The 13,866-nt window shown below is 37.7% G+C and overlaps 2 protein-coding genes across 3 annotated transcripts in view; one reads left to right on the top strand and one right to left on the bottom strand.

The window, feature by feature from the left end:
* Nucleotides 1–5,462, bottom strand: part of KBTBD3 (kelch repeat and BTB domain containing 3) — a 49,134-nt gene extending 43,672 nt beyond the window's left edge. Inside the window, exon 1 of one of the 2 annotated variants that reach the window (XM_032640719.1) lies at nt 5,043–5,462. The gene's annotated coding sequence lies outside the window, so the exon portion shown is untranslated. The remainder of the gene's footprint in view (nt 1–5,042) is intronic. The other variant, XM_032640718.1, reaches the window with a different exon arrangement.
* AASDHPPT (aminoadipate-semialdehyde dehydrogenase-phosphopantetheinyl transferase) overlaps nt 5,368–13,866 on the top strand; it is a 31,341-nt gene continuing 22,842 nt past the window's right edge. The window contains exons 1-2 of the mRNA XM_032640720.1: nt 5,368–5,617; nt 7,597–7,822. Of these exons, the coding sequence (XP_032496611.1) occupies nt 5,435–5,617; nt 7,597–7,822 (409 nt within the window). The 5' untranslated portion in view covers nt 5,368–5,434. The remainder of the gene's footprint in view (nt 5,618–7,596; nt 7,823–13,866) is intronic.

Below are 13,866 nucleotides of genomic sequence, written 5' to 3'. Positions count from 1 at the left end.
TCGATCAATGTACAAATTTTAGTATCTCCCATCTTTAAACAAATATCAAACAAAAATCTATCCTTTGATCTTTTACTCTCCTCTAGCTACCATCCTATTTCTTTACTCCCAGAAAAACTTCTTTAAAGAACTGTCTGCAGTAACTTTGCCACCAGTTATCATCGCAACCCACTACAATCAAGTTCCTCTTTTTCACTCTATTCAAGTTGCTCATATCACTGGAACAAATTTTTTTTAAATTTCCATGGAATACAAAAGACCCCAAATAGCCAAAACAATCTTGAGAAAGAAGAACAGGGCTGGAGGAATCACGCTCCCTGACTTCAGACTCTATTACAAAGCTACAGTAATCAAAACAGTATTGCACTGGCACAAAAACAGACACATAGATAAATGAGACAGGTTAGAAAGCCCAGAAATAAACCCATACACTTACAGTCAATCAATCTACGATGAAGGAGGCAAGAATACACAGTGGAGAAAAGACAGTCTCTTCAATAAGTGGTGCTAAGAAAACTGTACAGCTACATGTAAAAGAATAAAATTAGAACATTCTCTAACACGATATGCAAAAATAAACTCAAAATGGATTAAAGACCTAAATGTAAAACCAGATACCTAAATGTAAAACTCCTAGAGGAAAACATAGGCAGAACACTCTTTGACATAATTCACAGAAATATTTTTTTGGATCTCTCCCATAGAGTAATGGAAACAGAAGCAAAAATAAACAAATGGGATCTAATTAAACTTAAAAGCTTTTGCACAGCAAAAGAAACCATAAAAAAAACCCAAAAAGACAACCTACAGAATGGGAGAAAATATTTGTAAATGATGCAAACAAACAAGGGCTTAATTTCCAAAATATACAAACAGCTTATACAACACAATATCAAAAAAAAACAAACATAAGATGGGCAGAAAACCTAAATAGACATTTCTCCAAAGAAGACATATAGATAGCCAATAGGCACATGAAAAGATGTTCAACATTGCTAGTTATTAGAGAAATGCAAATCAAAACACCTGTCAGAATGGCCATCATCAAAAAATCTACAAATAATAAATGCTAGAGAGGGTGTGGAGAAAAGGGAATCCTTCTATACTGTTGGTGGCAACCTAAACTGGTGCAGCCACTATGGAGAACAGTGTGAAGGTTCCTTAAAACACTAAAAATAGAATCACCATATGATCCCACTCCTGGGCATATATCCAGGAAAGACAAAAACTCTAATTAGAAGAGATACAGGGGCTTCCCTGGTGGCTCAGTGGTTGAGAGTCCGCCTGCCGATGCAGGGTACACGAGTTCATGCCCCAGTCTGGGATGATCCCACATGCTGCGGAGCGGCTAGGCCCGCAAGCCACAGCTACTGAGCCTGCGCGTCGGAGCCTGTGCTCTGCAACGGGAGAGGCCACAGCAGTGAGAGGCCTGTGTACCGCAAAAAAAAAAAAAAAAAAAGAAGAAGAGATACATGCACCCTTATGTTCACAGCAGCACTATTTACAATAGCCAAGACATGGAAGCAACCTAACTGTCCATTGGCAGATGAATGGATAAAGAAGATGTAGTGTGTGTGTGTGTGTGTGTGTGTGTGTGTGTGTGTGTGTGTATAATGGAATATTACTCAGCCATAAAAAGAATGAAATAATGCCATTTGCAGCAACATGGATGGACCTAGAGATTATCATCTAAGTGAAGTAAGTCAGACACAGAAAGATAAATATCATATGATATCACTTATATGTGGAATCTAAAAAATGATACAAATTAACTTATTTAAAAAACAGAAATAGGCTCACAGACATGGAAAACAAACTGATGGTTACCAAAAGGGAAAGTGGGGAGAGATAAACTGAGAATTTGGGATTAAAATATACATACTGCTATATATACAGTAAATAACAAGGACTTACCATATAGCACAGGGAGTTGTATTCAATGTCTTGTTTGGAAAAGAATATATATATATTATATATATATATATATAAAATATATATATTATATATATTATATAAAATATATATATTTATATAAATATATATTATTTATTATATATTTATATATATTTATACATATTATGTATACAATTTATATATAATTTATGTATATTTATATAATTTATATATATTATATATATATTTATATAATTTATATATAGTATATATTTTTATATTTTATATAAATTATGTTATATATATATAAAACTGAATCACTTTGCTGTACACCTGAAACTTTATAAATCAACTATACTTCAATAAAATAAATGAATAAAATAATTAATCAAAGAAAAATGAAAATAAAATAAATAAAATTGCTCATGTCAATGTCACCACCCTACCATCTTGTAGTCAAATGCTAACTTCACTCCCCTCATCTTATTAACCTCTCAGAAATATTCACACTGTTAACTAGTTCCCCATTCTTTTCTGTGCCACAACACTTTTCAAGTTTATCTCCTTCTCAGTCTAATTAAGGAGGCCTATAGCACTGTGATTAAGAGCATGGACTTCTAGACTTAGCTCTGAAGACAGGTTGTTTCAGGAGTGCTTATGGCATGGAGGACAGACATAGCAAGAGAATGTCTCCCTTTCTTGAGCAAGATAGAAAACTAATCAGTATTTCAGGTGAGAAATATGGTGGTTTAGACTAGAGACTGGAGATGGAGGGAAATAGATTTGAGCTCTATTTTAGTAGTAGAACCAATAAAACTTTGCGATAGAACAGATACAGGAATTAAAGGAAAAGGGGAAATCAAGGTTTTGCAATAGAATAAAAAGCTAATGAACATTACCTAAAAAAAATCACCAAATCTTAGAGATGATCTCATTTGATGCTTTTCCATTGAAACTGATACCTGGGAGAGGTTATGTGATTTACCCAAAGTCACATAGATAATTGGTGATAGAACTGAAACTGGAACACAAGTCTCTCAGAATCCTAAGAAGCCACAGATCAGGATCTGGTAAGATGACTACTACAAGCTTGCTGAGCTATCACTTTAGTCCTTTTTCCCCCTAACCAATGCAATAAAAAATACTATAATACATTTTTGGGTTTACTGAATATAGTTAGGCAAGCTATTAACTGCACACTTTATACTGCCTTAAGAAAAAAGGGAAGGAAGTAGACAGAATATAAATATCAGTATTTGCTCATGAAGAGTAAAATCTATTCTAAAAGTTCATCAAAAACATTTGCTTAAGTATACTATTTGTAAAAGGCAAGGTACACATGAACTCCCCCTCGAGCAGTTACATTCTAATTTGCAAGATAACACACATATAAATAATTCAGGCCAATAAGGCAGTACTAGATTAATTGCCAAATTAATTATATAGACAATATATATATATTTTTAAGTACTCTGTAGTAGTCCTTTAGGAAAAGTAAGGCTTGAGCTAAGCCCTGATGGACAAGTAAGAATTTAAAAAGTAGATAGGGAAGGGGATTAAACAAACCTATAAAGAGTGTCCGCTAGGGTACTAGGCTCAGGGCTGGGGGATAAGGAGTGGGAAGAGTGAGCTTTTTATACATGTCTGTGGAGACATTCTCTTTGGTATGACATTTGAGCTGAGTCCTGAATGACAAAGACGAACAAGGAATGTGCTGATGGGAGGAGAAGAGAACATTCTGAGAAAACAAGTACAAATAACCACTACATTACCTACCTTTATTAGGCTCTATAGATTGAATACACAAAGCTTAGCTGAAAGGTAGAAGAGTGGACCATACGTTCCTAAACCTGAGTTTAAATAATTCCACAAATTCTTTCTCATCTGTTTCTCCAACGGTAAAAATTACTGCATAGACGAGCATGGGATGTAATGGACATAGAAGTGTTTTTAGAAATAGAAAAGTAAATATACCAAAATTGTAAAAGTCAGTTCAAAAAGACAAGAATGGAAAAGTGTTAATATGGTGCTTAGATACATAAAGTTAAAAGTGGACAAATGACTTAAAATCATTGCTGGTATGGGTAACAGTACTTTATACTTTACATATCTTTACATTTTCTCTTACTGTAGCTTTTTGTACATGTCTTATCTTCTTTGCCAGATTGTAAGCAGATATAGCACCTGACACATAGTATTAGCTAAACTGATGTATGAAGCCAGTACTTCATTTTACAGCCCTTTGAGGATTTGTGTTTGTGTATGTTCAAGATCCCATTTACTTGCAAATGATTGGAGGGGAATGATGATATCACGAAAAGTTAACAGAAACAAATATAGATGAAAACAGAATAAAAGCTATCTTAAAGAGGATGGAAATAAGCCGCAGGTAACTGTTAATTACTACTGCTGGCTTTTAGTTGACATTCCCTGGCAGCCAAAGGAAGAAGGGAATCGGCTGAATCCCAGTGTCGCATTTAATCTACCACAAAGTTAGGCATTTAAATTCATCTACAGAGATCAACTTTTCCCTGGACCAAAACCGCAAGGATCTTTGATCACAAGCAAATAACTGAGCAAAGGCACAGAGTTAATTATGAAGGGCTCCTGAAATTATGCAACTTGGTTCTGTTGCTTTCAGAGCAAAGACCTCTGATAACAATGGGACCACCCACCGGTGCCTCAACAACAGAATCCTCAGTTTTCTCCCTAGGGCTCTGGCCCAGGCTTGGCAGCCACAAAAACCGCACCTGGGTCACTTTACGGCCTCAACACAGTTAGCTGCTTGGTAGCAGCCTTGGATTCAGGCAGGGTCCGCGCCCTGCACTGGAGGCAATGCAGAGTCTTTGCCCCAGCCTTAGAATGCAGGTTTCAGGGAGGGCTGCTAGGGTAGGAGTGTCTAGATGAGTTTCGGCCTAAGGGGACAGGGGAGGAAGGCAACTCAGGGCCGCGGGAAACACAACTCTTGGGGGCACCATGCAGTCCCCTTCCTGCCACAGAAACCTCTCCCGCCCTGTAACACGAAGGAGCGGCACTGGTAGCCTAAGCCAAGAAAATTCTCTTCTCTGTGGATAATAGGGGCCGATCCTGGTCCCCAGAAATAAGACGCTACCATCCCACTCCTCTCTCACAGCTCAGAAATCACCCACCTGGAACTGCAGTCTCCGAAGTCTCCACCCCAGTCTCTGCCTCCACAGGCCTGATTGCGATTGGCTTGCACCTCTGTCCCGTTATCTCTTCTCCAAGTGTGAGTGGCGTTCTATACGCTCTTGGCCTTTGTCCCTCCCTTCGCTCGCCTCCGAAGCCCCGCCCCACGTGACGGTCACGCGTTGTCGCAAAGCGCAGAGGAGGGTCTCCACTTCCGCTCCCGGGGGAGGAGGTGGCAGAGTAGGTGGCGTGGAAGTGAGGGCTCTCGGTGAGCAACGTGCAGTTGACGTAGCGCGACGCTCCGCCCCCTCCGCCCGAGCGCCGGGAGGAAGTGGGTGGGGCACTTTTAGCGTCCGCGCCATCAAGCCCGGGGTGGCGGTGAGGTTTTCAGTGCATGGTTTTCCCCGCTAAGCGATTCTGCTTGGTGCCAGCAATGGAGGGCGTGCGCTGGGCCTTTTCCTGTGGCGCTTGGCTGCCGAGCCGAGCCGAATGGCTGCTCGCGGTGCGATCGATCCAGCCCGAGGAGAAGGAGCGCATTGGCCAGTTCGTCTTTGCACGCGACGCTAAGGCAGCTTTGGTACTACAGGTCTTTCGTATTGAGGGCCGAGGAAGCAGATGTTGGGGATGGTGGGCCGGGCTGTAGAGACTCCCCCCTCCCACGCTAGCGTCGGCGCCAGTTTGTGGCCGCCCCAGGGCGAGAGTGGTAGGTGCTGCTGACTCTACAGTGTGTGCGCGCGGCCTGGTCTCCACCGTCTTTGTAGTCTCCTCGGAGGCCTCGTCCGCTGTAAATATTAGCCCCTCCCCCGTTGTAATTGAAAATAGAGATCGTGCTAAACCCTAAAATAGGTGTTGAAAAAAGAAAGTAGTTCTTTTTCCCCACAATGTTTTTTTTTTCTTATTTTTAAGTTATCAAAATTTATTTTTCCTTGCTTGGGTCCATAGCACATTCTTAGCCTGTTAAGTATCCTACCATTATCCATTCTCCTGCACGTGATAGGCCCTAAGAAATATTGACAGTATGACTTACTTTAGCCTTGCACGCCGTGGAACTGGAAGAGTCCAGCCTCCTTTACCAGGGAAACTTAAGTCAAGGAAGGATGCAGTCCTAGGCATACCTTTCTGACAAAATAGCTTGGGAAACAGTACTTTAGATATAATTGTTTATTTTACTTACGTATTTTTAGCAACAAATGGAAACGGGTTTCAAAACGACTTCTGTGTATATAGTAGCACAGTTTGAAACAGCTTCTAATTACCATCAAAGACTGTTACCTTGAAAATGTTCCTCTGTCAAAGCACTTTTTCTTTTGAAATGTGGGCTGATTGATTCTTGAAGGCATATTGGTGAATATTTTTATACTTTCTGTAATTTGTAAGAAATTGTGAAATTCAAAGTCGTGCAGTATTTAAAAGTCATTGTTTAGAACTGAAGGGAAAAAAACTTGGAAGATTTTTCAAAATATTATATGCCTTGTTATACCCTTAGGTATTTTTGTGTGATTTTAGTCATTTTTTAAAATATACATATATTTTTAAAATTTATTTAATTTATTTATTTTTGGCCGCGTTGGGTCTTCATTGCTGCACACGGGCTTTCTCTAGTTGCGGCGGGGGGGTGGGGGGCTACTCTTCGTTACCGTGTGCGGGCTTCTCATTGCAGTAGCTTCTGTTGGTGCAGAGCACAGGCTTTAGGTGCGCGGGCTTCAGTAGTTGTGGCACGTGGGTTCAGTAGTAGTGGCTCGTGGGCTCTAGAGCGCCAGCTCAGTATTTGTGGCACACAGGCTTAGTTACTCTGTGGCATGTGGGATCTTCCCAGACCAGGGCTCGAACCTGTGTCCCCTGCGTTGGCAGGTAGATTCTCAACCACTGTGCCACCAGGGAAGCCCCATTTCTTTCTTAACAATTAATGGAGGGAGAGAGTGGATGGGGTATATGTGAAAAAAGATAGGTCATGCATTGCTAATTGTTAAGCCCAGTGATAAGTATATATGATGTAGAAATACATGCACATATGCACAAAGATGTAAGTACAGCAAGGTTGCTCAATGGGGAATTTTTTTATAATAGTAAAACTAGAGCCAGCCTAAAATATCCAACAATAGGGGAATAGTCAAGTTGTGGTACCTTGATAGTATGAAATGCACAGGCCAGATGGTTATATACAAACATAAAATAATCCCCAACACTTAGAAATTTAAAAGATTATACATGGTAGAATAGTACATATAGTAGGATTTCATATAAATGGATAGATAGTAAAAGCAAATGAACATATTTTGGGTACTTAGAGAAAAGACTGAAAGGATGAATACTTGATAACATTGGTTGGTTACTTGTTAAGGGGAGGGAGGGAATTGCTAAAGAGGGACTTTAAGTTGTCTGTCTTCATAAGCATTTCTTAAATCTTAAAGCAGCGTATTTAATACTTATGTACTTTTTAAAAACTTTAGGAAATGAATATTTTAGAAACCACAAAAACAGACTCTGTATGTTATAGGCAGTGTTACCTAAATCTTTAGTATAGACATCAATACTTAACAAATGTTTTATTAACAGGCTGGTCGTCTGATGATGAGGAAATTAGTTGCAGAGAAATTGAATATACCTTGGAATAATATTCGTCTGCAAAGAACTGCAAAAGGAAAACCAGTCCTTGCGAAAGACTCATTGAATCCTTACCCCAATTTCAACTTTAACATCTCTCATCAAGGAGACTATGCTGTACTTGCTGCGGAGTCTGAGCTACAAGTTGGAATTGATATAATGAAGACTAGTTTTCCAGGTAATGTTGCATTTTTGTAGTACAAGAGTTATTAAGTGTCTTCTCTTAGTTCTTACCTGTTGAATAATATCAGACAAGGAGATGTAGATATTTAAGTTTAGGAAAAATGTGCTCATACTCAAGGGTAGTATATCTGAGAGAGCAGGGTATTGTCGACTGAAAAAAATGCACAACCCAAAACTTGAGAATTATTCTGCAGACTTTCTGAGGACTCAAGTCCGGGAAGCAGCCTCTCAAATAGCTCTGAGAGACTGCTCCAAAGAGATAAGGGAGGAACCAGGATACATAGGAGTTTTTCGCAACAAAAACCCAGTAGTCAGAATATAAAAAGATTACTGTTAATTAAAGAAAACCAGACATTTCATTAATGAATTTAGCGCTTTTCTATGTATGGGAAGATGCAAGAGTTTGGGCTTACTGAAATTATTCGTTTGATATGCACCTTAACTGTCTAGGGCCAGTATCCTGCTTTTCTCCATCCTGAATCCCCTCAGGGTACACAGTTGGGGGTGGCTGTTGGCTTGAGGGCCCCAACATCCTTTGTTTACTATATATTTTCTTGAATGTTAACAGACTTCTACATAAAAGATCCTTCCTTACTGGGGATTCATATAATACTTTGCCTAGAGGCAAAGTGAAAACAAAGGTTTTCTTTTTGAATTATACCTCAGCTTGTTAAGTAAGACTAAATTTGAAACTTCTCAAAGACTGTTAAATTTTCTAAAGAACAGTTTTTCCATAGCTCAATATTTTTTATTTAAGTAATAGATGTTCAATCAAATTGAACTCAACAGGGAGTCAATTTTGAGTATCATTCTATTAAAAAAATAGTAATTATATGTATTGTAAGAACTTGGTTTCATTTAAGTCTTTCCCAGAATTAACCAATTAGTTGTTGGTTTATTTAAAAAATAATAATCTCAGTGGTAAAGTATATTGTAGTCCTTAAGTAGAGATAACATGTATTTGTACTGTATCTAAATATAGCCATTGTAGCACATTTATATAAATGGAAATGAAGAGCAAGCAATTATTAAAATATTTTAAGTTGTTTATATTTTGCCTTAGAAATTTGTAATTGGTGGCTGTAGGAACTGCTAACATTTATTGTGGTGTTGACTATACCTAGGTAATTTTACTAGAACACAAGTTCTCTCAGCTACTCTATAACTTTCATCATCACTAACATTAGTGTGCACTTACTGTGTGCCATGGCATTTTCCTAAGTGCCTTACGTATATTATGGAGTGGGTGGGACACAGCATACTATCATTTTTATCAGAAGATAAGTAACAGGATAAGAAGAAAGCTGTTAAAATAAGAGAACCAACATTTTCCTAATTTCATAGTGCAGTTCCCTAATCTCCACACTGTGTCTACCACAGGATCTTTGCTTATGTTTCCCTTGGAATGGAATATTTGTAATAACTTTATCTCCCACCCCCATTTCTGCATAGGTAACTTATTTACTGGTTAGCTTTAACTTTAGTCTTACTTTAGGGAATCCTTTGTGGACCTTCAATCTAAGCCAGGTTCTTTTGTTCTAGGCTCTCATAAAGTATATTTCCTTCACTCTGATTATATATTTCATTTTATAATTATTTTTCAGGATGTTGATTTTCTTCCCACTGGTCCTTACAAGCTGTATGAGAGCAGGAACTATGTTAGCTACTTCTGATAGTAGCTATATCTGCTATCACGTCTGGCACCCTACCTAGTTCAAAATAATGTGCAATAAATATTTGTCAAATGAATGAATAAGCACTTTGTGCTGCAGTAGTTAGGCCTCAGAGTATTGCTGTGAATCTCCTCTCTCATCTTTATTGTCAGTGTCTTTACTTTGAATTTTCCCACCAACAGCTTTTTCTCTGACCTGCTCATAAATCTATTAAACCTCTATTCTTAACTTTGTTCAGAAGGAGGCTATACTAATGATAGCAGGGGTTCTTGACCCTGGATAAGCATCAAGTCATTTTTTTTTTAACCTCCTGAAATTGTTTGCTACATTTTGTATGCACAGGTACATTTTTCTGAGAGAGGATCTGGTTTTTGGCAGGGTCATAGAAGGCTTATTGTGAACCTTATCAACGAACCACTGTTACAGAGGATTCAGAGTGAGCATGCAAATGAGCCCATAAACTTCATAGCTTTCTGTGGTCCTTATGTGACCTTTCCCTAAAAATCAGAAATTATTGGAGAGACCATTGCTCCTTAGAATGCAGTCAGTACAATTACACAGTAATGGTTGGCTCATCAGGTTGATTTGATATCTGCTTAGAAATTATGCCTGTGAGACACAGATTTAATTACAGTTGGCTTAATGGGCAATGTTGGCTTATGGTCAACACCAGATAAACAAGTAAGTACTAATTGAAACTTAATAAATGATAGGAAGGTAATTGAGCAAAAAGTGAAGATTCTGTTAATTATATTTTATTAGACTTTTTTTATCCACCGTCTTTTTTCATTGCTCTTGTTTGACTAATCACAGTATCCAGGCCTTTTCCTATTTGGCTGTTTCATTGCCAAAAAGCTGTTGATATATCCAGTAATGCATTGGGGAAGAGCTGTTTTCCAGTTGCCATTAGTATTGTTACTGTGTCACTAGTGTCTGAAAGATTAATGGACACAGCATCATTTCTCAGGAAAGTAGACACTGGTTTACTTCACTGGTGATTCATTTGAAATGTTCTGCTTATCAGAGTAAGTGAGGAAATTGAGCAGGGAAAGTTTCCAAGAGTTGCTAAATGGTGGAGGGTAAAACAGTATAGGAGCAAGGGAAGTATTGTACTTTGTTTCGGGCATTGTTATTAGATTATCAACTCTCAAGATGGAGTTAGACTTTGGGGGCATCGTGAGTATATTGTAAGACTCAGTTCTATTACTCCCATTTTGTCTGCAGGTAAACATCATGTAGGAACTTGTGGAGTCTTTCCTTATCACATTAGACATTTCTGCTAGGTGCAGATCATTTCCCGCCATCTCCCAGTTCTCCCATTGCTGCTATGGCAGGGCAGGAGAGAATATATTGATGGATGTAAGAAGTTTTGGGTTTCTCCCTTCTAGCCAGATGCTAGAAGGACCCTATTGTAACCACCACATTATTCTCTACTTAATGGAGAGAGGAAACTTATACAGAAGTAACTGGTGCATACTTGGCACTCAGTAAATAATTGTTTAATGGATATCCAGAGAAGAGGGATTATAAGATATTGGGGGCCCTAGTATAGATAAATTGCCAGTGCAATACAATCCCAGCCCTGTGGTCAGGGGTGGGGTGAGGTGTTTTGTGGGTCATCTTTATAATTTGCTGTACCCAATTGAGAAATATTGGTTGTTTTTCCTTCATTTTCTAATTTTTATCTACCACTAAAGGCTTTTGCAGTTAGCAGTTAGAAGTATAAAAGTAAGGATTGTATAAAGTATAAAAGTATGAATTGTTCAGTTTGGTTCCCATGTTTACAAGGCAAGATAAGAGATACAGTATAAAAATTATTAAAATTTGGGAAAAGACTGAAAATATTTTTCCCCACAGGTTTATACTTTCAAGTTCACATTTTTGTTACAAACTTTGCTGGATATTAATTGGCAGGACAAAAGGACTCAATATTTTGAGATTTAATACTAATTTAATAACTTTGAAATGACTGTATCATAGAACTACTCCTCTTGAACAGTTGTTATGTAAATTATGTACAGTAAGTATAAAGTAAGTGGTGATATTATATGGTAGCTATGGTAGAGCCTATTTGTTGTCTCTTTCCACCATACTATTTATAGCACTATTTTAATAGCTTCCTGTTTGGTTCCCCCTCTTCACTTCTGTTCTCTCTCAGTACATTCTTGGTACAGAGTTAGAGTGGTCTTTAAAATTTTCCTTAAAGCAATTTTCTTAAAACTTTTAGGTTGGTTCATAATAAAATTCAGTCCCTTTAACATGATTTTATCATCTTATTCTCATTTATCTCTCCATTTGCATTTTTAGCTGCTCTCTGCTCACTATTTTCTGTCCATACTCATCTTTTATTACCTTGAATGTAGTAGACTTTTTCCTGTTCAGGTCATTTCAGAAAAGCTGATCGCTCTGCCTGTTCTTCTCCCCACTCTTTCGTGAGTACCTTAGACATGAAGGATGAGAAGTAGCCAGTACCAGTACCTCCTCAGAAGGGACTTTCCTGACCACCTGATCTTGTTTTCCTTCATGGGCTTTCTCATTTGTAATTATAACTTAGTTATTTGATTATTATCTGTTCTCCTTCATTAAATAAGTTCAGGAGCTATGCTTGTTTTGTTTTTGCTACAGTATACCTAGTACTTAGCAGGGTGTCTAGCACATAGCAGGTGCTCAGTAAATATTTATTGAATGTACAAATAATAGTTCTCAATTTCACATAAAATATTCCTAAAATTTGTTGAAAAATTAAAAAGTGGGTATGCAACTACAGTGAAAAATGATATTCATATCAGATTCTAGTTGGAATATAAACTGTTCTCATCAGTGAGGTGTGATTAAAAATAGTTCTTCCTTCGAGTCTTCTTCCTCATCCTGCATTTATCTCCCTAGCTTCTTCTCTCCTGCATTTGCATCCATCAGATTCGGTTTCCAACTTTGTTGCTGCTACAGTCTATAGTGTCCAACTTAAAATTTTTCAACTTTATGATGGTTTAAAAGCAATTCAGTAGAAGCCATACTTTGAATTTTGAATTTTGACATTTTCCTGTGCTAGCCATATGCCATTCCATACTCATAATGCTGGGCAGCAGCAGTGAGCCATAGCTCCCAGTCAGCCACACAATCACGAGGGTAAAACAACTAGTACAACCATTCTGTTTTTCACTTTCAGTACAGTATTCAGTACATTTCATGAGGTATTCAACACTTTATTATAAAATAGTCTTTGTGTTAGATGATTTTGCCCATCTGTAGGCTAATGTAAGTGCTCTGAGCACATTTAAAGTAAGCTAGCCTAAGCTGTGATGTTCCATAGGTTAGGGGTATTAAATGCATTTTTGACCTAAACTATTTTCAACTTAACAATGCGTTTATCGGGACGTAACCTTATCGTAAGTCAAGGAAGATCTGTATTCCACTATTGTTTGTGATCTACATTCTAAGCTGATCTACATTCTTTTTGGATCTGCATTTTGCAGGATGTGCAAAATGTTGTTTTTTTCTTTTTTTTTAACTTGGAGATTTACAGCCAGCAAGCAGCTTAAATAAGTCACACTTCTCTTTGTGCTCTGAACTTGCTGGAAAACCAGGTCTTTACTGGCAGGTAGTTTTCCCCCTTTCCAAGTTACAGGATGGGTCTTTTCCACTGTGCAGAGGATTTGAGTGGGATCACAACATAGAACTAGTATTTACTGAGCAACTTCTCTGTGTTAAATGCCTTCTATGCATTATCTTATTTCACCCTCTTAAGTCTAAATTGTAAGTTATTGTTATTTTATGGAGTAGGTTAAGACATTTGCCCAAGGCAACTAAGCTGAAAAGTAGAATATCATGGATTTGAACCCATACCTCAAAGCCTATATTTTTAGACACTGCATTCTATAATATATGACCTCTCAATACTAGATTTTATTGATACGTGTTTAAGGATTTGCAAGTACAAAATCTGAAAAATTCCATGGAACTGGGTTAAATGAATTTAAAGTTTTTGTGAAGGAACTGATGTCTAAGAAGAGTATACAAAGTTTACTGAGAGGGAACTTGCCTTACAATTTTTTATATTAGGCATTGGAAACAAAAGAGTGTGGTGTTAGCAAAAGTATAGACAGCTAGGAGGGTTAAGAGTTAGTGCCCAGTATTTATACATAATATTTCAATTCAGCGGTTAAAGATTATTTATTAAATGGTGCATTACTCTAATCACTAGGGTAGCTTGTTAGCTACTTGAATTTGCTCTTCTGTGAACTGCTTATTAATCTTTTCTAATCCATGTATAAAAGCTCTTTATGTATTATGGATATTGACACTTCATAGACCAAATCTGTTACAACTATTTCCCCACTCTATTTGTTTATCTTTTTTTTTTTGTTTA

This window comes from Phocoena sinus, chromosome 8 (assembly GCF_008692025.1).
Source record: "Phocoena sinus isolate mPhoSin1 chromosome 8, mPhoSin1.pri, whole genome shotgun sequence".
Lineage (NCBI taxonomy): Eukaryota > Metazoa > Chordata > Mammalia > Artiodactyla > Phocoenidae > Phocoena > Phocoena sinus.
This window is presented reverse-complemented; position numbering and strand designations above follow the sequence as displayed.